The sequence below is a fragment of the Hyla sarda genome, chromosome 7 (genome assembly GCF_029499605.1).
Source record: "Hyla sarda isolate aHylSar1 chromosome 7, aHylSar1.hap1, whole genome shotgun sequence".
NCBI classification, from domain to species: domain Eukaryota; kingdom Metazoa; phylum Chordata; class Amphibia; order Anura; family Hylidae; genus Hyla; species Hyla sarda.
In genome coordinates this window covers 59599232-59624914 of record NC_079195.1, presented here as the reverse complement: position 1 = coordinate 59624914, position 25683 = coordinate 59599232, and the positions used below count along the sequence as shown (strand labels likewise).

Here is a 25683-nt window from a genome sequence, read left to right as displayed (position 1 = left end):
AAATTAAAAAGAAACCGAACTGTTGCTACTTTTGAGGTTTTTAGTATTTACGCAGTTCACCTTACGGTAAAACTGACCAGTTCTCTTTATACTGTGGGTACGACTAAAATACCCATGCTTACATTATTTAGTATTATTGTGCGGCTTTAAATAAAAAATAAAAAATGTTTACTTTTTGAATCACAACATCAACGGATGTTTCACCGTTAAAGACACAGCCCATTTTGGCCTCAAGGACACAGGAAATTTTACTTTTGCTTTTTCGTTTTTTCCTCTTCGCATTCAAAAAAAATCATAACTCTTTTCTATTTCTAACCACAGACCCATATTTTTTGCGCCGTGATCGGAAGTTTTTATCGGTACCATTTTTGTTTTGATTGGACTTTTTGATCGCTTTTTATTCATTTTTTAATGGTATAAAAAAGTGACCAAAAATAAGCTACATTTTTTTTTCACTTTTTTTTTTTGCAATGTTATAGCTCCCATTAGGCGGCTGTAACATTGCACACACTGATCTATTACACTGATCACTGGCATGCAGTAACATGGCATTGATCAGTGTTATCAGCAGTCATTCGGCGATCGGACACGCAGGAGGCAGATAGAGATCCTCCTCGTGTCCTGCAAGCTGTTCAGGATACTGCAATTTCCCCGCGGAGGTCCCGAACAGTCCGACTGAGTAGCTGGGATGCTTTCGGTTTCACTTCACATACATGATTTGGCCTGTGCCCTCTTTTCTGTACATTTTGTGTCACATAGTTTGATCTCAACCATGTTACTTGTAAAATGGTCATTTCACATTTGTATCCCCCCTGCCCGCCAAGTAGTCCCCTGGGTGGGACTTACACTTACTAGCTCCCGTCGCTGCAGCCGTGGTCCCGACCCCTCGCCTTGATTGACAGCTCGTGTCACCGCTCTTCTCCGTCTGCTAAGGGAGCGGAGCGATGACGAGCGCAGTCATTCAAGCCGTCGGGGTGGGGCACGGCCAGAGCAACGGGAGCTACTAAGGTGTAAGTCCCACCCAGGGAGCTTACTTGCCAGGCGGAATCTATATCCTCACCATCACTGGGGGCACAAACGTCCCCCTGGGATGGTGAGGATAAAGATTTTAGCATATATAATGCGTTGTCGAGCGTTATATATGCTAAAATCTGGTGATTGGTTCCCTTTAAAGCCACCTACGGGTTCATGATTGACATCCCCTTGGCTTTACTAACTACGTCTCCTGCCCGAAATCCCATGCAAGCGCTCGGCAGGTGCGGGATACTGCAAGCTTTTCCTGGAGGCCTCAAAGACTGGTCTGTGCACTTCAGTTCAGGCAAACCCCAAGAGGAAGCCAAAACAATAGGCTGCACACCTGTAAGAGGTGTCGGCGAGGGGGGGGGGGATGGGTGCATCCCAAGTGTCTCGCCTTCTAAAGAGCCATAACGCTTATTTCTACATCCACAGGCCCATATGATGGCTTGTTTCTTGCGCGACATATTGTACTTTGTAATGACATTCTTCATTTTTACCCTATAATGTACTGTGCAACTAATAAGATTATTTGTGGCAGGAAATTAAAAAGAAAACCGAACTGTTGCTACTTTTGAGGTTTTTAGTATTTACGCAGTTCACCTTACGGTAAAACTGACCAGTTCTCTTTATACTGTGGGTACGACTAAAATACCCATGCTTACATTATTTAGTATTATTGTGCGGCTTTAAATAAAAAATAAAAATGTTTACTTTTTGAACAAAATAAGGATGTTTCACCCGTTAAAGACACAGCCCATTTTGGCCTCAAGGACACAGGAAATTTTACTTTTGCTTTTTCGTTTTTTCCTCTTCGCATTCAAAAAAATCATAACTCTTTTCTATTTCTAACCACAGACCCATATTTTTTGCGCCGTGATCGGAAGTTTTTATCGGTACCATTTTTGTTTTGATTGGACTTTTTGATCGCTTTTTATTCATTTTTTAATGGTATAAAAAGTGACCAAAAATAAGCTACATTTTTTTTTCACTTTTTTTTTTTGCAATGTTATAGCTCCCATTAGGCGGCTGTAACATTGCACACACTGATCTATTACACTGATCACTGGCATGCAGTAACATGGCATTGATCAGTGTTATCAGCAGTCATTCGGCGATCGGACACGCAGGAGGCAGATAGAGATCCTCCTCGTGTCCTGCAAGCTGTTCAGGATACTGCAATTTCCCCGCGGAGGTCCCGAACAGTCCGACTGAGTAGCTGGGATGCTTTCGGTTTCACTTCACATGCGGCGGTCAACTTTGATTGCCGCGTCTGAAGGGTTAATACCGGGCTTCACCACGATCCATGATGTCCGGTATTAGCCGCGGGTCCCGGCTGTTGATGGCGTGACCCTGCGTTATATCGCGGGAGCTGGCGCAGGACGTAAATATACGTCCTGCGTCGTTAAGGAGTTAAAAGTGCCCTATTTTGACCACTTATAATGTTCCAATTTTTTCTTATACAGGGATGTGTGTGGGCTCATTTTTTGCACTGTGATCTGTAGTTTATATCGGTACCACAATCTGAGTATATGTGATATAATATTAACTGTTTATACATTTTTTTTTTTACGTTTACGCTGTTCACCGTACGGCATCTTTATCATTATATTTTGATAGGTTGGACATTTACACACGTGGTGATATCAAATATGTTTATTATTTATTTTACGGTTTTTTAAGGTAAAATGAAAAAAAGGGACTATTTTTATTAAGGGAGGGTATTTTTCACTTTTTTTTTTTTTTTTTTTTTTTTTTACTTTTGCAATATATATATTTTTTTTACACTTTTTATGTCCCCATAGGGGACTATTTTTTGCAATCATCTGATTGCTAATACTGTTCAGTGCTATGCATAAGGCATAGCGATGATCAGCAATATTGGCGATCTTCTGCTCTGGTCTGCTCAATCTCAGACCAGGCAGAAGACCCCTGGAGACAGACGGAGGCAGGTGAGGGGACCTCCGTCCGCCATTTTGGATGATCGGATCCCCGCGGCATGCTGTGATTGCAGCATCTGAGGGACTAATAGCTGACATCAGCACGATCTCTGATGTCCGCAATTACCGGTGGATCCCTGGCTGCTGACAGCAGCCGGGACCTGCTGCGCATTATGTGAACACCGTTCCGGTGCTCACGTCATGTATAGTACATAAATGCACCACCTGGTGCGTTAAGTACCAGGGCACCAGGACGTACATTTACGTCCTATGTCGTTGAGGGGTTAAACCTGCCCTATTCAAAATATCTATTACTTTAGAATTTTTCTGTTTAGGGGGCCGTATGAGGGTTTAATTCTTTTGCCATGATCTGTTGTTTTTATCAGTACTACTTTTGAGTATATTTATTCCTTTTCTTCTGGGATGCCATGTGACCAAAAATTGGCGATTATTTATGGTTTTTGCCATTCACCTTACAGGATCACTGTCATATTTTAATAGTTCAGACACTTCTGCACACTTCAATACCAAATATGTTTATTTTTTTTATTGGTTAAATGGGAAGAGAGGGGATTACAATTTTTTATTGGGAGAAGGGTCTTATTCACTCTTATGAAAACTTATTTTTAACTTTTTGTTTCTTTAGAGGACTATTTATAGGAGTCTGATTGCTTATACTGATTAGTGCTATGCATAGGCATAGCACTGATCAATATTATCAGCAATCGACCGCCAGAAGGCAGACCTGTAGGGAAGATCGCCAGATTCGGCCAGAAGGCAGGTGAGGAGCTCTCCGGCCGCCATCTTGATTCATTGGACCTTTGCGATTGCACCACTGTTGGTCCGGTGAATCTCTGTAAACCCCCCCTAACACTTCAGATTCAGTGATCAGTATTGATCATGGCACCTGAAGGGTTAACGGATGGTATCAGCGAGATGCCATGGTCTACAAAGAGAGCATGCGCGAACACACATACCACAGGGCATAAATGTATGTCAAGTAGCAGACAGCCAGGGTATACATTTTCACCCTGCGTACTTTAGGGGCTACATAAGTGGTAATACTGTCATTGGTTAAACAAAGTGCAGTAGATGCCATTAAATCTCAGAATACCTTTTTTCGTGGCCTTAATTTTTCCCTCCATTCTTTTAGCTCCAGGGCGTGTACTTCATCCAGCTCTTTTAGTTTCTGAGTTTCATGTTCAATTAACAGGTGACACTTTTCATTCTAAAAAAGAAAATCAGACACTAGTTATAATATTAATCCCCGTATAGACATTTATAGAACATTACTTGGAAATGTAGGGGTCTGCTGGAGTCTCAAATGTCCTGAGAATGGCGACTGTCTGTCCCCCAGCAGAGAAGTATATAGAATAATGAACCCAGCACTCACCGATACTGCTAAATCATGTTGATTTTATTGGTCCATAGTAGAAAACATGACATAAAGGACGCGTTTCGGCATATTGCCTTCTTCAGCTTGCTGAGGAAGGCATATGCCGAAACGGGTCCTTTATGTCATATTTTCTACAATGGACCAATAAAATCAACATGATTTAGCAGTATCGGTGAGTGCTGGGTTCATTATCCTATATACTGGTTTACTCTCACCTCGTGCTTTACTCCCACCACCACGGAGGGAAGTGCCGACCTGACCATTACTATATCACCCAGCAGAGAAGTGGCCTCACATACACAGTCATTCTCCATTATAGAGATACATGGCAATAGCCAGGTGATCGTGCATTGATTACAATGAATGGTATATGCTGTCAATGTCTGTGTATGCCCCTCAACAGCTTATTGGTTTTACCAATAAACTATTTTATTTTATTAATCTGGTCTGCAGGATTTAGGTGGTTAACAGAGAGAGGTGGCTATAATACAGAATTAGGGTTATTTAGTTTAGAAAAAAGAAGGCTTAGGGGCGACCTAATAACTATGTATAAATATATCAGGGGACAGTACAGAGATCTCTCCCATGATCTATTTATACCCAGGACTGTATCTATAACAAGGGGGCATCCTCTACGTCTAGAAGAAAGAAGGTTTCTACACCAGCACAGATGGGGGTTCTTTACTGTAAGAGCAGTGAGACTATGGAATTCTCTCCCGGAGGAGGTGGTCATGGTGAACTCTGTAAAAGAGTTAAAAAGGGGTCTGGATGCATTTTTGGAGAATAACAACATTACAGGTTATGGATTCTAGATCTATAGGGACAGAACATTGATCCAGGGATTTATTCTGATGCCATATTTGGAGTCGGGAAGGAATTTTTACCTCTAGTAAGAGGGTTTTTTGCCTTCCTCTGGATAAACTCAGTAGGGACTCATTAGGGTTATAGGTTGAACTTGATGGACTCTGGTCTTTTTCCGACCTTATGTTACTATTTACTATGTTACCTGTAGTTGTTGGAGCTCTCGGATGTTGGCGTCACATTGAAGTTGAAGATCACGCATTTGATTCTCATGCTTCTGGTGCTGAGCTAATCTCTCATTTTTCTGTCTTTTATCTTCTTGGACGGCAAACTACAAAATAATAAAATGTAAAAAACATTTATCGTTATTAAGTAGCTTCTACTTACAACAGTCACTTAGTACGAGCCTGTCTATAGCCAGTATTGTATGCAGTGGATGATTGGATAAATGGGCAAGTAGTCAGTTTAATCTCAAACTCCATGCTATGAAAATGTATTGGCCTGCACATTGTATGGTCTTCTGGGGTCATGTATTGCTTTACATGACCACTGCAGTGTTAGGATGGCAGAAGGGAAGAGGCAAACCACATTAAGGCATTATAGTAAAGCATACAGTAGTATGCAGTGATCATGTCTACATATTGGAGGTAGCCTCCCAGTAAATATATTTTCTCCTTCATAAAGGAAGAGGACCCATCTGTAGACAGCTGTTTTGGCGTTCATGACCCTTATCTAAACAGCAAGATGCTGGGGACCACCAAGCTGCCATTAGGGGTCTTAAACACTTAAACATCTCTCTTCACGTGTCTTCACCTGCTTAATCTTCTCTCGGTCTTGTTCTGGAGTGCCAGCAGAGTTAATCCTCAAGCTCTTCTTGAACATGGCCATACGAGTCTTGGCATCACTGCGCTGAATTTTGGGTAGTCGTGCCCTCTCTGCTGTTTGCTTACTCTTCAGTTCCTCGATCAGCCTCTGATTATATCTAGCCATCTGTTCCATTTCCTAAAGGGAGGGATGTAACATTTAACAAACTGCAACATGTTTATTACTTTATATCAGTTTTTAGTTAACGAGATATAACAAACTAAACTAGCTACAGAACACACATACATGTATATTACACACACACACACACACACACACACACACACACACACACACACTACATATATATTAATTTTTTTTACACACACATATATCTATACACACACACATATACACCGTATTTTTCGCCCTATAGGACGTACCGGCATATAAGACGCACCCAATTTTAAAGGTGCCAAATCTAGAAAAAAAAAAAAAAGATTCTGAACCCAACAGTGGTCTTCAACCTGCGGACCTCTAGATGTTGCAAAACCACAACTCCCAGCATGCCCGGACAGCCAACGGCTGTCCGGGCATGCTGGGAGTTGTAGTTTTGCAACATCTGGAGGTCCGCAGGTTGAAGACCACTGGTAGGAGGTAATACTCACGTGTCCCCACCGCTCCGGACCCGTCACCGCTGCCCTGGATGTCGCTCCATAGCTGTCGCCGCGTCCCCGACGCTCCGGACATTATCTTCCCCGGGATCCACGCTCTCAGTCACCGTCACCACGTCGCTACGCACGCCGCTCCTATTGGATGACGGGATGGCGTGCGCGACGACGTGATGACGTCGAAGGAGAGCGCCGGCCATACAGGGGATCCCAGCCCGGAGCAGATACCGAGGAGGCAGGTAAGGTCCCTCCCGGTGTCCTGTAAGCTGTTCGGGACGACGCACCGCGGCGGTCCCCAACAGCCCGACTGAGCAGCCGGGTTAGTGTCACTTTCGCTTCAGACGCAGCGGTCAGCTTTGATCGACGCGTCTGAAGGGTTAATACAGGGCATCACCGCAATTGGTGATGTCCTGTATTAGCCGCGGGTCCCGGACGTTGATGGCCGCAGGGACCGACCCGATAGGTGTGTATTCGCCGTATAAGACGCACCAACTCCCCCCCCCCCCCCCCCCCCCCCAGTTTTGGGGAAGAAAAAGTGTGTCGTATAAGTCTTCACAGGTAGCATGCCCTAAGATCAGCTCTGGCTCAAGTTACAAAGTCTCAGAAACTGATTGGGATTTATGCAAAGCCAGAATTCTACCCAAAAGAAAAGAAGACACATCTGCAGACAGCTGTTTCGGGGTGCTTGCCCCTCGTCAGTACAGAGCAGGGTGTTCTGGCTTGGCTGAGGTGAGAGGCCTATTTCTTACCCAGAAAGCCCGCGGAGTGCTAATGGCCTATTTGAATCTCTGTTCTACACCGGAAGCGGTGCTCCTGCATAAGAAGAATACTTGCCCCATATTTGTAATATATGTATTGCATATGTATGTATATGTGTGTTTATGTGTGCAAAATTAGACGCTCCCACCACATTGTATTGACTTTTCTGGAGAGGTGACATGCCTGGCCTCAGAGGTCAGGTGCTGTCAATGTTAGCATCATGTCGGAGGCCAGTTATTGGCTGCAGCTGTCACATGGATGTACGGCAGGTCATCACTCTGGGAAAATTAAAGCAGGGACCACTAGTGCTGTCACACTGGGAGATTTAAAGGGAATTTTTCAGCAGTTTTGTGCCATAAAAACAGCTCACAGCCCTATTTAAAAGCATGGCAGCTGGGAAATTAAACAACATTTTTTCAGCCTTTTAAACTGCATGATGGAAACAACTCCTGTCCGCAACCTCTATATAGAGCTGTCAGCAGTTTGACAGGTGAGTTATTTTTTATTGTAAAACATTCCCAGCAGCTTTTTTTAATTTCTCCTATTCTTAGACAACTTTTTTACTGCTATATAAACAAACCAGGCCATTTCACTGTACCTTCTCATGCCGCTTCAGAAGTTGGTGTCTCTGCATGAAATACTGATCTTTCATCTGCTGCTTCAGTAGCTGATGCTTCTCTTGGAGATGACGTTCTTCAAGCTCCCAAATAGCAGCTTCTCGTGCTGAAGTGAAAAACAAGTAGTGTCTAAATAGCCGTAACACCAGAAACTGTAATGCCTTTTTTTCCTTTCAATTATATACAGAGTTTCTGGAATTAACCTTAGTCTTTGATCTACTTGTGGCAAAACTACAACCCTCAGCATGCACAGACAGCTGTAAATTGCAGATCACTGGCCTAGCCAAGCATGTGCACTATTGCTGTATTCTCGCTCTTTATGGTGGAGGTCTCAGCAGTCAGACTCCCCACCAATCAGGCCACTCGTGTGGATAGGGGGTTTCTGGTATACAGCTGCAAGCAGGACATGACTACATTAATGGAAATTGCAAAAAACGCAGACCAGCTCACCACTTCAGTATGAATACATCAATAGGAGATGGAAGCTCGGAATACGAGGGGCCGTGTCCCACGCAGAGATGAACCATAAGAGAAAAAAGGGCAGATCCGGCTCCCAAGAAAAATAGTGAATTAAAAACTTTAAAACGTCCATATTAAAAACAAAAGGGCAGAAACATGTCACTGTAAAAAGTGAAAAAAAGCCAACGCGTTTCGGGCTATAGTTTTAGCCCTTAATCATTAATCATCTTAGCCATGATTAAGGGCTAATACTATAGCCTGAAACGTGTCTGAGTTTTTTCACTTTTTACAGTGACATGCTGCTGCCCTTTTGTTTTTAATATGGACTATTAAAGTTTAAAGTCTTTAATTCACTATTTTTCTTGGGAGTTGGATCTGCACTTTTTTCTCTTATGGTTCATGACTACATTGTTTCAAAGAGACAAACAACATTAGGCCTGCAAATATTTTTCCTAGATATCATCACCCTGGAGTTGATAACTACCACTATTCCTGGATTAGTCACAGAATTGAATTCTTATGCAAACTCTCCAACACCAAAGAATTGCAGATTTTTGCCATAAAACCGAAACAGATGGTAAACCACTAAACAAGAAAACTGGTAGTAGCCCCATGTAACGTCTCCAGCTATGTTCCCTAGTTAAGTGGTTAGTATTTAAAGTTCCTTTTTTGGCAGCATTTTTTAAATGTATTTTTAGATTGTAACACGTGAAACATTAGACGTGATGGGGACACAGACCGTGAGTGTATGATGCTGTCTCTAGGAGGTGTGACACTATGGTAATAAAAAAAAGTCAGCTCTTCCCAGTAGGATATACCCGCCTTCAGGCTCTGAGCTAGTCAGTTTAAGTTCCAGAGCAATAGGAGGAGACCAATAGGTTAAGGAAAAACCCCAAACTGTCCGAGAACCAGAAGAAAAAACATAACTGAACACACCCTCGGACAGAGAACCAAAGGAAAAACCCCAAAAAAGGGCGGGAGCTGTGTGCCCCAATGGATCCTTCGAGAAAGAGATTTTACGGTAAGTGTTAAAAAATCTCCTTTTCTCTATCGGCTCCATTGGGGGACACAGACCGTGGGACGTACCAAAGCCGTCCCTTGGGTGGGCAGATAAGAAATCAGGCAGACGGCCGATCCACTGCCACCTGCAACACTTTACGCCCCAGACTAGCATCAGCCGATGCGAAAGTATGAACCCGGTAAAACCTTGAGAAAGTGTGCAAGGACGACCAGGTAGCCACCTTGCAAATCTGCGAGGCCGAGGCTCTATTCTGGAGAGCCCAGGAAACCCAACAGAACGTGTGGAATGAGCCACAATCCTGAAAGGTGGAATCTTCCCCTTACAGCGATAGGCTTCCGAAATGGCGGACCGAATCCACCTAGAAATGGTGGCCTTGGAAGCAGGTTGTCCCTTGCGACGACCTTCCGTAAGGACGAAAAAGGAATCACACTGACGAAACGAAGAAGTGATGGAGAAATAAGACCGAACAGCCCGAACTACGTCCAGCTTGTGTAGTAAGCGCTCTTAGGATGAGAAGGAGCCGGGCAAAAGGATGGGAGGACAATGTCCTCATTGAGATGAAAGGCCGAGACCACCTTAAGTAAAAAGGAAGGCTCTGGACGGAAAACGACCTTGTCCTGGTGGATCACCAGAAATGGAGAACGGCAGGAAAGAGCTGCCAATTCAGACACCCTCCGGATGGAGGTGATAGCCACAAGAAACGCCACTTTCCAAGAAAGGAGGCGGAGAGACACCTCTCTAAGGGGCTCAAAGGGTGCACCCTGGAGGGCACTCAGAACAAAATTCAAGTCCCAAGGAGGAGAAGGTAACCAATAAGGAGGGACAGCGTGCGCCACTCCTTGCAGGAAGGTCGGGACATGAGGATTAGAAGCCAGGGGCCGCTGGAAAAGAACAGCAAGGGCCGAAACCTGACCTTTAAGGGAATTGAGAGACAACCCCAGTTCCAACCCCGACTGCAAAAAGGAGAGAAGACGGGGAACCGAGAAGGTCACCGGGGAGAAGTCCTGAGCTTCACACCAACGAAAATAAGAACGCCAAGTACGGTGGTAAATTCTTGCGGAGGAGGGCTTACGAGCCTTGAGCATGGTGCGAATGACTTGGGAAGAGAACCCGCGGGCCCTCAAAACCGCGGTCTCAACTACCACGCGGTCAAATGCAGCGACTGTAAATTGGGGTGGCAAAGAGGACCCTGAGAGAGTAGATCCGGGCGGAGCTGAAGGCGCAGAGGAGCGTCGTCCAGGAGCCTGACTACGTCGGCGTACCACGACTTTCGGGGCCAATCTGGAGCTACCAGAATGGTGGGGACGTCCTCTGCCTTGAGCTTCCTCAGCACCCTGGGAAGGAGCGGAAGAGGAGGGAACAGATATAAGGTAGGGCGAACTCCGCCCAAGGAATCACTAGGGCGAGTACGGCCAAAGCCTGAGGGTCCGGGGACTTGGACACAAATGGAAGAATTTTCCGATTGTGCTGGGACGCGAAGAGGTCCACGTCCGGAATGCCCCAGAGGTCGCAGAGCTGCGTGAAGACCTCCGGATGAAGAGACCACTCGCCGGGGTCGGGTGAGGACCAACTGAGGAAGTCCGCTTCCCAGTTGAGCACTCTTGTTCAACCTTGTTCTCCGCCCAGGTGAGAATCTTGGTCACCTCGGCCATGGCTGCCGAGCTGTGAGTGCCGCCCTGTCGATTTATCTACGCCACAGCCGTGGCGTTGTCCGACTGAACACGGACAGGACGAGACTGAAGACGGGACTCCCAATGAAGAAGACAAAGAAGAATCGCCCGTAATTCCAATATGTTTATCGGATGAAGGGTCTCCGGGGGAGACCAGAGTCCCTGAATCGTCCAATCCCTGAACACGCCGCCCCAGCCCGACAGGCTGGCCTCCGTTGTAACAACCTGCCAGTGAAGGGGAAGAAAGGACCGCCCTTGGAGAAGAAGGGGGGAGCGAAGCCACCAGAGTAGAGACTGACAGACCCTGACAGGGAGAACAATCTGACGATCGAGGGACAGAGGAGACCTGTTCCATCGAGAGAGAATCGCCAGTTGAAGGGGGCGGTAATGAAACTGGGCAAAGGGTATGGCCTTCATAGTTGCCACCATCCGACCCAGGACTTCCATACAAGTGCAGATGGAGACTGATACCTGAGTCCGCAGGGAGCGGACCCCCGCTCGGAGCGCCAGATGTTTGTCCGGCTGAAGACAAATTCGGGCAGAGGCCGTGTTGAATCGAAGTTCCAGAAAGGTTAGAGACTGGGTAGGCCGGAGGACTGACTTGTCTCGGTTGACCATCCACCCGAAGCGAGTCAGAGTGTGGAGAGTGACGTTCAGATTCTCCAGAGTCTGGGCTCTGCTTGGAGCCTTGATGAGAAGGTCGTCCAGATAGGGTATCACCGAGATACCTCTCAACCGTAACAGGCCCATCACTGGCGCAAGGATCTTTGTAAAGACCCGAGGAGCCGTGGCTAGACCAAAGGGGAGGGCCACGAATTGAAAGTGCCCCTCCGGAACCGCAAAGCGGAGGCACCGGTGTTGGCCCGGAAATATTGGCACATGGAGGTAGGCATCCTTGATGTCCACCGATGAAAGGAACTCCCCTTGTTCCAGGGACACCACCACCGAGCGGAGAGATTCCATTCGGAAGTGGCGGATGAGAAGGTGACGGTTGAGACGCTTGAGGTCTAGGATTGGTAGCACAGAACCGTCCTTCTTGGGGACCACAAAGAGATTTGAATAGAAACCCCGAAAACGTTCCCCTGGAGGGACAGGGACGATAACCCCCTGGAGAAGCAGAGACTGGAGAGCTGCTCAAAATTGCTTTGCCAGAGGAGGAGACCGGGGGGCCTGGGATCGAAAAAAGCGATCCCTTGGAAGGGAGGCGAATTCGATCCGGAAACCGTTGGACACCACGTCCCTGACCCAAGAGTCCTGAATGTGTGAGGTCCAGATGTCTCGGAAAAACAAGAGACGACCTCCCACCCAAAAAGAAACCACGGGTGGAGGCCTCACTTCATGCAGAAGTGGGTTTGCGGTTGCCCGATTTGGGCGCAAAACGGCCAGAGCGGTTGGAGTCCGACTTCCAAGACAGGCGTGCCCAGAACGAGGGAGCCTTCTTGTCCCGTGAGGGGCCTGTCCGGACCCTTTACTGGGGACAGAGGTCCGTAAGGACTGAAAGGAAAAGGACTTCCTTTGGGAAGTAGGGCGAGCCTTATTTTGAGGTAACAAGGAACTCTTGCCTCAGAGATAATCTCATCAAGGCGTTTGCCAAAAAGACAGCCGCCCGTAAAGGGAAGCTCAGTGAGAGACCTTTTGGAAGCGGCATACGCATTCCAAGCATTAAGCCACATAGAGCGGCGGAGGGCCGCTAGGTGACCCACAGCAAATGCAGAACAACGGGCTGACTGCATGGAAGCTGCGCACAGAAAGTCCCCAGCTTTAGCGCATTGGAGAGCCAGAGCAGATAGATCCTCTGGGGGGGATCCCGCTAAGATATCCTGATGGAGCTTTTGGCACCACTCGACAGGGCCTTGGACACCCATGTCGAGGCGAAGATGGGAAGAAGAGAAGAGCCAGCTGCTTCAGAAGCGAACTTCGCTAAAGATTCTACCTTCTTGTCTGCGGGATCCTTGAAGGCAGCGGCATCTGCCAGAGGCAGTGTAGTTGCCTTAGAGATCCGGGAGATTGGTGGATCCACTGAGGGAGGGGAAGCCACCTTAGCGACAAAGTCCTTGTCAAATGGATAACGTTCTTGAATTGTCTTGATTCCCGGAAATCTCTTGTCTGGATGTTTCCATGCGGATTCCAGAATGTCATCAAAGTCAGCGTGAGAGCTGAACCTTTGAGGTGCTGGCTTAGCATGATGAAAGGATACTCCTGGATTGACAGCCGAAGATCCTGGGTCCTCCAAGTGAAAGGTGTCTCTTATGGCTGTCACCAATAAGTTCACCGTAGCAATTGAGTCCGAGCGGTCCTCTGGGTCAGATGCCGGCTCGGAAGCCTCGTCCACCAGTTCACCAGGGAAATGTGAATGAGTAGAGGCAGTCCTGGAGGGGGGCGACCCAGACCGAGTACGCGGCTCTGGCGTGGCAGAGCGGCGACTCCGAGAACGTCCTCTGAAGGAGCAACGTTTGTGCCCAGATGATGGGGGGGGGGGGGGGGGGGGCGGGACCCATGAGGGGAACGCTCACGTCTATCTGAAGACTCAATGGAAGAGTTAGACGAGGCACCCCTAGCACGCTTGTGAGAGCGTGAAGTACGAGGAGACGAAGAGCGGGCCCTCTCAGAGGTCCTGCGCAGGGAAGACCCCTTCAAGGCGGACACCATTTCCCGGGAGGCCTCAGCCACCGAACGGGAGACTTGGGTCAAGTTAGCCATATACTGGGTCAGGGAAGAAACCCAGGCTGGAGGAGCGGCTGAACCCACCGCGACCGAAGGGGTATCAGGGGGCACCAGAGGGTCTGGGGGAGTAGTGGAGCAGGCAGGGCAAGTGGGCTCAGCGGAGCCAGACATCTTGGTATTACAGTGCTTACAGATGTAGTAAGTCACTGAATTCCCAGGTTTCTGTTTAGAGGGAGGAACAGCCCTGGGTACGGACAGAATGGGGGTAAAAAGAAGACAGGAACTTTCTCACCCTGGTCTGTGTCCCCTGTCAGCTGCAGTGAGGAGAACTCGTTCCGTGCAGCCAGAGAGACTGAACAAGCCAGCCAATAGGGAGGGAGGGGCGTGCCTGAAGCAAGGCACACAGTAACCGACCCCTACACATAGAAAATCGCGCCCACGGCGCTGATTGGACGCTGCTTCGCGCCTCTGAGAGCTCCCAGTGGGCGGAGCTACAGACCAGCCAAAGAAGAACTGTCATGGCACCCGCTCCTTGTCCCGAGCGCACCTGCCTAGGCGTATATGCGCTCGGGGGAACAGAGCGGACGGCCAAAACGCCGACAGAGGCTGCCGGCGAAAGTGAAAGTAAGCCGGCGCTGAAGCGCCCGACCCGAAGCAGCACCGCGGCTGTCAGCCGCGTATAAGGCGCTGGAGTAGTTGCATCAAAACACACACACATATTAAAGTTCTCCATACCACATGCCCCATAAGTAAGGTGCCTTATAATATATGCCCACTCAGGTGCCACTGATCCCCCAGCATAAGTGCAGCCCCTGTATAATCAAGCCACATAAACTGTAGGTGGGCCAAAACAGGGGGTCTCCAGAGGTTGCGAGTCCGTACCTATGGAGAAAAAAGGGGGGAAAGTACTTACCTCAGTCAGAAGAACTTACCTAATGGAGTCTTCAGTGAAGTCTTCAGTCAGCTTTTTGTCCCTGCATTACGCCTAGCTGCTATGCGCGAGCGAGGCGAGCAGAGAAAAAAGGGGACCCGGACCCATGAGGTACCAACCCAGACGCTGACCGTTGGTGAGAGGGGTTAACAGCGTATATACGCAATGTCTGTGCCCCCTTACTCGCAATGGGGAAACAGGGAACCGGAGTCCCTGAGCCCCCACCTGAAAACAGAAAAGAAAGGGAATAAAAAACTAACATCTCCCTATACTAGGAAAATAAAAAACAGAAGACCTGGTCTGGAGAATCCAGACCATGTCCACCTCCTTCAGACACTAAGCTTAAACTGGCTAACTCAGAGCCTGAAGGTGGGTATATCCTGCTGGGAGGAGCTGACTTTATTTATTACCATAGTGTCACACCTCCTAGAGACAGCAGCATACACCCACGGTCTAAACACATGGTCTGTGTCCCCCAATGGAGCCGATAGAGAAATAAATATTGTTCTCATTCACTGATAACAATAAGAGGAATTGCAACATATTGGGGGATTTCTGTTATAAGATACAACAGTGATGCCGGGAGGCCACACACCCTTTTAAATCAAAGCCCCCCCCCCCCCCCCCGCTTTTCAAAAGCAGAACATTTTAGCACAAATGACATTTAGGCAAAAATCTGGCATATGTATCATAATAAATTCCCCCTATTGGTCAGTGTTTCCCAACCAGAATGCCTCCAGCTGTTGCAACAACTGGAGGCACCCTGGTTGGGAAACGCTGATCTAGGTGGACAGCTAAACAATACATGCTTTGGTTTAAATGGGTACTCCACTGGAAAACTATTTTTTTTATTTTATTTTTTTAAATCAACTGGCACCATAAAGTTATACAGATTTGTAAATGACTTCTATTAAAATATCTTAACCCTTCCAGTACATATCAGCTGCTGTATACTACAGAAGAAGTTGTATTTCTTTCTGGAGTTATTTTCTGACCACAGTGCTCTCTGCTGACACCTCTGTCCATTTTTGGAACTGCCCAGGGTAGGAGCAAATCCCTATAGCAAACCTCTCCTGATCTGGACAGTTCCTAAAATGGACAGAGGTGTCAGCAGAGAGCACTGTGGTCAGACAGAAAGGAAATTCAAAAAAGAACTTCCTGTGGAGCATACAGCAGCTGATAAGTACTGAAAGGATTAAGATTTTTAAATAGTAGTAATTTACAAATCTGGACAGTTCCTAAAATGGACAGGTGTCCACAGAGGGCACTATGGCCAGACAGAAAGTAATTTAAAAAAGAAAATAACTTCCTGTGGAGCATACAGCAGCTGATAAGTACTGAAAGGATTAAGATTTTTAAATAGAAGTCATTTACAAATCTTTTTAACTTTCTGGCACCAGTTGATTTTAAAAAAAATTCGGGAAAGTACCCCTTTAATCTTACACTTTCATATAATTTTGAGGAGAGTACAATCGGTTCATGAAGTTCCACATTACGTCCACAATACTGTTCTGCCCCTATTCAGAAGTTCATACCCTGCATAAGAGTGGATACAAACCTTATTCCCAAACTAAGAAGATCATAAGACGCCAATGTCTTCGGATGGTTTTGTTAAAGGGGTTATCCAGGATTTTTTTTTTTTTTTATATCAACTGGCTCCAGAAAGTTAAACAGATTTGTAAATTACTTCTATTATAAAATCTTAATCCTTTCAATAATTATCAGCTGCTGAAGTTGAGTTGTTTTCTGTCTGGCAACAGTGCTCTCTGCTGACATCTCTGCTTGTCTTGGGAAGTACACAGAGTAGAAGAGGTTTGCCATGGGGATTTGCTTCTAAACTGGGCAGTTCCTGAGACACGTGTCATCAGAGAGCACTTAGAAAAGAACAACTCAACTTCAGCAGCTCATAAGTACTGAAATGATTAAGATTTTTTAATTGAAGTAATTTACAAATCTGTTTAACTTTCTGAAGCCAGTTGATATATATATATATATATATATATATAAAAGTTTTTTCCTAGATAAACCCTTTAAACACTAATGTGTAATGCACCTACCTCTCATAAGCTGCTGTTTCCGACTCAAGCAGTCCCTCTCTATGGTGGCGAGTTCCATTTTCTGCTGGTGAATAATCTTCTTCAGGGATCCATCCAGCTCTTGCTGTTGCTTTAGTACAAACTCTTGCTCCTAGATCAAATCATTTCACAATTATTATCTCATTATTAAACATCTTTCATAAAGGCGGGAAAAGTCAGCTGCACACCACACGTTTGTTCACACTCAAAACACATCTACAGAACCTCCACACAACAAAGCAAATCCCATCCACATGTAAAACCATTGGAACCCTATTTAAGTACCGTATATACCCGAATATAAGCCGAGGCCCCTAATTTCACCCCAAAATCCCAGGAAAAGTTATTGACTCGACTATAAGCCTAGGGTGGGAAATACATCATCCCCCCCTGTCATCATCCAGACCCCCGTCATTAACACCCTCATCATCATCACCCTGTCATCATCCCCCCTTCATCAACCCCTTGTCATCATCCCACACCCCCCCCTTCATCATCCCCTTGTCATCAACACCACATGTCATCAGACCCCCCCCCCCCCCCCCTTCATCATCACCGCTTGTCAATGTCTGATACAGTGGTCTTCAACCTGCGGACCTCCAGATGTTTCAAAACTACAACTCCCAGCAAGCCCGGACAGCCATCGGCTGTCCGGGCTTGCTGGGAGTTGTAGTTTTGAAACATCTGGAGGTCCGCAGGTTGAAGACCACTGCGGCCTTCGACATCATCCAGACCCCCCACCCCCTTTAGCTTTGTACTCACCTCCGCTCGGCGGGACGTTAGGGTGCGCTGGTCCGGTGCTGCAGGACTGTCCGGTGGGGAGGTCATCCTGTGGGATAGTCGTTCTGGGCTGCCCATCTTCACCGGGGTGCCTCTTCTCCGCGCTTCGGGCCCGGAATAGAGGCGTTGCCTTGAAAACGACGCAGAGGGACGTTGCTAATGAACGTCCCTGTGCGTCGTCGTCAAGGCAACGTGACTATTCCGGGGCCGGGGCCGAAGCACGCAGAAGAGGCCCCCCCGGTGAAGATGGCAGCCCGGAACCACTATCCCACCGGCCAACCTCCCCACCGGACAGTCCTGCAGCACCGGACCAGCGCACCCTAACGTCCCGCCGAGCGGAGGGGAGTACAAAACTAAAGGGGATGGGGAGTCTGGATGATGTAGAAGGCCGCAGTGGTCTTCAACCTGCGGACCTCCAGAGGTTTCAAAACTACAACTCCCAGCAAGCCCGGACAGCCGATGGCTGCCCAGGCTTGCTGGGAGTTGTAGTTTTGAAACATCTGGAGGTCCGCAGGTTGAAGACCACTGAGGGCGGAGAGTTCATTCGAGTATAAGCCGACGGGGGTGTTTTCAGCACGAAAAATCGTGCTGAAAAACTCGGCTTATACTCGAGTATATACGGTAAATAGCAGCTCTCTGGTAGTTCTGAGTGCTTGAGGTCTGTGGTCTCCTTTGCCTGTCATCTCCTTGGTGAGGTGAACACTCTTTGAAAGTGAGAAGGTGACGTTCAAGGAGAGAGTTTTGTTCCTATACATACAAACCTAAGCGGGTACGCCCAGCCATTACGGTTAGTCTGCTAAGAATTCTTTTGCTAGTTTTAGGTAAAGATACACTGATTCTACAGATTGTCTAATGTCCTTTTATTCTTAAAGGGGTACTCCATTGCTCAGCGTTTGGAACAAACTGTTCCGAATGCTGGAGCCGGCGCCGGGAGCTCCTGACGTCACAGCCCCGCCCCCTCATGACATCATGCTCCACCCCCTCAATGCAAGTCTATGGGAGGCGGTATGTCAGCATCTTCCATAGACTTGCATCGAAGGGGCTGGGCTATGACATCACGAGCTCCCGGCGCCGGCTCCAGCGTTTGGAACAGTTTGTTCCAAACGCTGAGCAATGGAGTACCCCTTTAACTTAACCCAAAAAGGACTTTAAACAGCAATAAGATTTAAAGGGGTATTCCAGGAAAAAACATTTTTTTATAGATCAACTGGCTCCAGAAAGTTAAACAGATTTGTAAATTACTTCTATTAAAAAATCTTAATCCTTTCAGTACTTATGAGCTTCTGAAGTTAAGGTTGTTCTTTTCTGTCTAAATCCTCTCTGATGACACCAGTCTCGGGAAACGCCCAGTTTAGAAGCAAATCCCCATAGCAAACCTCTTCTAAACTGGGCGTTTCCCGAGACAGGTGTCATCAGAGAGGATTTAGACAGAAAAGAACAACCTTAACTTCAGAAGCTCATAAGTACTGAAAGGATTAAGATTTTTTAATAGAAGTAATTTACAAATCTGTTTAACTTTCTGGAGCCAGTTGATATATATAAAAAAAGTTTTTTTTCCCTGGAATACCCCTTTAACATTACCTACCAACACTACTCATCACCCAAAGATAGGTAATTTGTGCCTGATTTCTGGAAGCTGCACAGCTAAGACCCCATTGGTCAGAGGCACAGACATGAATAGAGCAGCAGCACGCCATGCCGGACGATTCATTCTCATGAACAGATTTGTAAATGACTTCTATTAAAAAATCTTTATCCTACCCTTTAGCAGCTGTATGCTACAGAGGAAATTATTTTCTTTTTGAATTTCTTTTTTGTCTTGTCCACAGTGCTCTCTGCTGACACCTCTGTCCATGCCAGGAACTGTCCAGAGCAGCATAGGTTTCCAATGGGGATTTTCTCCTACTCTGGACAGTTCCTGATACGGGCATCAGGTGTCAGCAGAGAGCACTGTGGGCAAGACAAAAAAGAAATTCAAAAAGAAAAGAATTTCCTCTGTAGCATACAGCTGCTAAAAAGTACTGGAAGGATAAAGATTTTTTAATAGAAGTCATTTACAAATTTGTTTAACTTTCTGGCACTAGTTGATTTAAAAAAATTAAAATAAATAAATAAATAAATAAATAATGTTTTCCACTGGAGTACCCCTTTAAGTACACTATACTTATGCAGTTATAAAAATACCGGGTATACGTTCTCTTTAAGGCGAGAAATAACACAGCTGAGTCAATCTGTATATAAAACAAGAAAAGCACTGCACACTTCATCTCTCAGTACGTGTAAAGAAACATACTTTGTTCAGTAATAAAAAGGGAGAACGCAAATGGCATCTCCAGCATGAAGTCTATTCAATGGAAATGTCAGCGGAGAGTAATAACAGGCTATGAACCCCACAGACTCACTATTTCCCAACGCCTCCACCCACATGTTTCTACTTGGCATTCAATGGAAAATCAATGGGATTCCTGACGTGTCACAGGATCTCAGGATACAGTAGGTAGAAGCAGGATATCTCGGTATGACAAAAATGGGAGGGAAATTCTTTAAAATAAAAATTAAAGCACAACTGTCATGGACTCTGGGTGCTATAACCTACACACAGGCTTTGTTCTGTGTGCGGATGGTGTGTACTGTGTTTTTACCTTATTTTTGCAGCCTTTCATCACCCCAAAAAATGAGTGATCACACACAGTCGGATAGGCTCGGCGCAAGGTATGCTATGCCCCGCCACTGCCACGCCCACCCCGTGTGTCAACGCTGGGACCACTGTGTGATTGACACAGGCGCACTGAGGAGGCAGACGGCGGCGGGAGCGAGCACTCACTGGAGGAGCGAGCTCTTGCCTGGATAACACGCGGCGGAGCGCACGTTAGATGAGCTGAGGGGCGCATGCGCTGGGAACAGCGGTCCTAGCGCTGACACGGGGGGTGGGCGTGGCGGTGGCGGGGCATAGCGTACCTTGCCTATCTGACTGTGTTATCACATGCATTTTTGGGGGTGATGAAAGGCTGCAAAAATAAGGTAAAAACAATGCTGTACACAACATCTGCACACAGTACAAAGACTGTGTGTAGGTTATAGCACCCAGAGTCCATGACCGTTTTGCTTTAATGTCACATAACATGGTGAATACTACTTATAAAATCCCCCCCCCCCATGTTAATTGTGATTTTTCTTGTGATTTGCCTGTCTACCACACTGTATGGACTCGGCAGGTAAGCAGACAGCTCAGGGTTCATACTGTTAATGACGCAGCTCTCTCTTCCCCTCTCCCTGCAGGAAGTACCAGCACAATAAAGGGCTGTGTCCACACACATCTTCACTGGCTGTACCTCTCTTTTGGGGTTGTCCATCTGACATTACACATAGCCAGGCCACTCAAGCAGCAGCACTTCTTCAGGTATATAGACCTACATAGAGAAGGTCAAGTGCTGGATCTGCATAGATTTCAAAAACTCTTTTTCTTTGGGCTTTAGGTTAGATTTCCATTGAATAGAATCCGGTGATGAGAATACACTACATCTGGCTGGTGTAAATTGGCGGCACTGCAATCATCCATGCAAAAGTCAACGGCAAGTCTTTTTTTTGTTCAATACACCCGCCATGCGGCACTTACATCTTGCATTTGAGCGTTGAAAAGAGTACAAGACGATAGCTGAAAAGACTGAATCATAACCTGGGCGACACCCTACGGATCAGAATATAACAGCCACCGTGAGAGGCTCACATTTACCTAGGTGTTAGCAGCTGCTACGGGTTTCTAAAATAATGTTTACAACTATTTTAATACTTGACTTAAAGGGGTACTCCGCCCCTAGACATCTTAACCCCTATCCAAAGGATAGGGGATAAGATGTCTGATCGTGGGGGTTCCGCCGCTGCACCCTGTGTTCGTTTAGAGCGTCGGGTGCAGCGCCGAAGGCTCGTGACTTCACAGCCATGCCCCTCAATGCAAGTCTATGGGAGGGGGCGTGACGGCTGTCACGCCCCCTCCCATAGACTTGTATTGAGGTGGCGTGGCCGTGACGTCACGATTGGGGCGTGGCCGTGACGTCACAGGCCTCTGCTTCGCATCACCAGTCATCCGGCATGGAGAGAAGTTCGCTCCGTGCACCGAATGTCTGGGGTGTCGCAGCCTAGATCCTTTGGATAGGGGATAAGATGTCTACGGGCGGAGTACCCCTTTAACTCTTTCCATTGCTCTTGTCTTAAGAAGGGAACAAACCTCAAAGAAGCCATGGTTTCCAGGTAATTTCTAGAGCTTAAAACAAATCCTATTTAAAGACTAAATACATTCTGGCTGGAATATCCAGTGATAACGCAGATCTACATGCAATGTTAAGTAACCTGGCAAAAGTTGCTTGCTTAAAAGGTTCATTCTGGGAAAAAACTTTTATTTTTATATCAACTGGCTCCAGAAAGTTAAACAGATTTGTAAATTACTTTGATTAAAAAATCTTAATCCTTTCAATAATTATCAGCTGCTGAAGTTGAGTTGTTGTTTTCTGTCTGGCAACAGTGCTCTCTGATGACATCTCTGCTTGTCTCGGGAACTGCACAGAGTAGAAGAGGTTTGCTATGGGGATTTGCTTCTAAACTGGGCGGTTCCCGAGACACGTGTCATCAGAGAGCACTTAGACAGAAAAGAACAACTCAACTTCAGCAGCTCATAAGTACTGAAAGGATTAAGATTTTTAAACAGAAGTAATTTACAAATCTGTTTAATTTTCTGGAGCCGGTTGATATATATATATATATATATAAAAGTTTTTTCCTGGATAACCCCTTTAAATTCATCTAATTTAAAACCCCATTCAGTTCTGTAGTTCACTGGTTAGGACCCTTTAAGCTTAGCTGAGCCTCCATACTTTGCAATCTATTGGCTCAGTTCCCTGTAATATATGTATTTATTTCTGCCTCAGACTACTGTACATTGATATGTATATACAAACCATATCTCCTACAGCTTCCCAGAGCCCATTTCTTTTGTTTACAGACACTGAATCAGCAGGGAGAGCATTAGCTCAGCGCTATGCAGAAGATTGCAGAACTCATAGTCCAAGCTCATCCAGAGCTGTATTCAAAGACTTGTTAACATATAACACATGAACATCATTATTGTTTTCTAGATTTAAACCTTATTAAAAAGGTATTGAGCTGATGTGCTTTTGTTCACATAGGGTCATAAAGAGTCCCCCCCCCCCCCCCCCCTATAATGTCTAATTGGGTACGTGAAGTTCTTGCGCTATAACCGCTATAGACATAGGGGGAGATTTATCTAAACCTGTGCAGATGAAAAGTTGCTGAGTTGCCCATAACAACCAATCATATCGCAACTTTCATTTTGCAGGAGCCTTGCTAAAAATTAAAGAAGCGAGCTGATTGGTTGCTATGGGCAACTTTTCCTCTGCACACGTTTTAATCAATCTCCCCCATAGAGTGTGCAATTTATTTAGCAACTTTGGTGTAAAGGGGTACTCCACTGCCCCAACATCCGGAACATTTTTGTTCTGAACACTTGAAGCGGGCGGTTGTCGCGTCACGGTCACGCCCCTTCGTGACGTCACACCTCACCCACTCAATGCAAGTCTATGGGAGGGGGCGTGGCAGACGCCACGCCCCTTCCCATAGACTTGCATTGAGAGGGGGTTTGGTGTGATGTCACAAGGGGCGTGGCCGTGACATCACCACCCCAGCTGCCAGCACCCAGCGTTCGGAACAAATCAGAGATCGCGAGGGTCACGGCAGGGGACGGGACCCCCGTGATCAGACATCTTATCCCCCTATCCTTTAGATAGGGGATAAGATGTCTAGGGGCGGAGTACCCCTTTAATCACACAGCACTTGGGGGGCGCACAATTCTTGTTTCGTCTTGCATAAATTGGGCATATGGACAGGGAGAGTTGTGGTGGGACGTAGGCGGAGTAGTAACATATTTCCATAACACTTTCTTCAGCGGAAAAAGGGGCTTCCACAATATGATCGGGATTTCGAATAACCTACCTGTTACCTGCAGAAAGAAAATCTGTCATAGATCAACACGTCGCTGCCACCTGCTGTAGAGTAGTATGTGACACACATTTCTACATGGGATGATGGGGCTACATGTTAATAGATGCGAAATCAGCTGCGTTAGTGGAACACTGTGTTAGTTGACAACGTGATGTCAGGAAAGCATTAGGCGACTTCTCTAGGTTTAGTAGCTTATGCAGTTACCTGCGTGTGCTGGAATTGGGCAAGCTCCTCTCTCCTGCGTTTCATAAGCTCTTTTCGAAGCTCTTTAGGTGCTCGCTCCACTTCATTTATTACCTGGTATAAGCATGCAGAAGGTGGGGAAATGTCACCCTTTTCTCAAGAGCAAGCGCATGAGGAAGCGTAAAGCCACACCACCAAGTGACAGATGCTGGAGGTGTCACCTCTACAGGTTACATGTGACATGGCAGATAGGTTCATGCTGTTTAGTTAAGGAGTGACAATGGAAAGGTTAAATTTACCTACATGCAGTCCCTGTCCTATCAAGCTCAATAAGTTGTTCTTACTTATGCATCATAAGAGCATTTTGTCATGTGTAAAGGGTTAATGCTGTTTAAGTGGTATTATGCTTCATTCTATGCAACTGCACCCTCCTCCCCATCCTGCTCTGAAGATGGATTTTACCAGTGAATTAAAGGGGTACTCCGGTGGAAAACAATTTTTAATTATTTTAAATCAAATCAACTGCTGCCAGAAAGTTAAAGGAGTACTCTGGTGCAGAGTACTCCTGCTCCGTCCTGCCCAGGCTGCAAAAAAAAAATGAAAATAAACAATCACTCACCTTCCTGGGTTCCCGCGGAGCGCCACTACAGCTGATCGGTCCTCCGGTCCATCTTCTTCATACTTCCGTGTGAACGAAGCGTCACATGGCGCTCAGCCTATCGCCGGCAGCCGCGATGTTCCTGGCCCATAATAGGCTGAGCGCCATGTGACGCTTCGTTCACGGAAGTATGAAGGAGATGGACCGGAGGACCGATCAGCTGTAGTGGCGCTCCGCGGGAACCCAGGAAGGTGAGGATGGTTTATTTTCATTTTTTTGCAGCCCGGGCAGAATGGAGCAGGAGTAGTCTGCACCAGAGTACTCATTTAAGCAGATTTGTATATTACTTCTATTAAAAAATCTTAATCCTTCCAGTACTTAGCTGCTGTATCCTCCACAGCAAGTTCTTTTCTTTTTGAATTTCCTTTCTGTCTGACCACAGTGCTCTCAGCTGACACCTCTGTCCATGTCAGGAACTGTCCAGAGCAGGAGAGGTTTGCTGTGGGGATTTGCTCCTGCTCCGGACAATTCCTGACATGGATGGTCTGGTCAGCAGAGAGCAGTGTGGTCAGACAGAAAGGAAATTCAAAAGATAAGAACTTCCTGTGGCGGATACAGCAGCTAAGTATTGAAAGGATTAAGATTTTTTATCAGCTGCTGTATGCGCCACAGGAAGTTCTTTTCTTTTTGAATTTCCTTTCTGTCTGACCACAATGCTCTCTGCTGACACCTCTGTCCATGTCCGGAACAAATCCCCATAGCAAACCTCTCCTGCTCTGGACAGTTTCTAAAATGGACAGAGGTGTCAGCTGAGAGCACTGTGGTCAGACAGAAAGGAAATTCAAAAAAGAAAAGAACTTGCTGTGGAGCATACAGCAGCTGATAAGTACTGGAAGGATTAAGATGTTTTAATAAAAGTAATTTACAAATCTGCTTAACTTTCTGGCACCAGTTGATTAAAAAAATAATAATTTTCCATCGGAGTACCCCTTTAAAAGGCAGGAGACCAAGGGAGGGGAGGAGAATGAAAGCCTACTAGGTGAAGGAAGGGGCACTTTCATGTTACTGTATATATTATAAAATTTCTTATATTCGCTGGTACTTCATGTATAGTAAGTGGATTATAATTTAAGAAATAATAAAGTGTCCCTGTCATTTAGAAAAACTGTTGACATGTCAGACATAGACTTCAAAACTGTCAATGTTGTCAGCGTCTGGATCTTTAGACATTGCTGGGAGAAGAGCGTTGCAGCGCGCTTCACTCCCCAGCTGCATTATAAGTCTATGA

The 25683-nt window shown here is 46.3% G+C and overlaps 1 protein-coding gene across 2 annotated transcripts in view; it reads right to left on the bottom strand.

The window, feature by feature from the left end:
• Positions 1-25683, bottom strand: part of SLK (STE20 like kinase) — a 117606-nt gene that overhangs the window by 2528 nt on the left and 89395 nt on the right. The window contains exons 13-18 of one of the 2 annotated variants that reach the window (XM_056529166.1): positions 23819-23911; positions 16805-16934; positions 7984-8108; positions 5965-6153; positions 5357-5482; positions 4069-4182 (exon numbers count right to left, since the gene is read on the bottom strand). In XM_056529166.1, the coding sequence (XP_056385141.1) occupies positions 4069-4182; positions 5357-5482; positions 5965-6153; positions 7984-8108; positions 16805-16934; positions 23819-23911 (777 nt within the window). The remainder of the gene's footprint in view (positions 1-4068; positions 4183-5356; positions 5483-5964; positions 6154-7983; positions 8109-16804; positions 16935-23818; positions 23912-25683) is intronic. The other variant, XM_056529167.1, reaches the window with a different exon arrangement.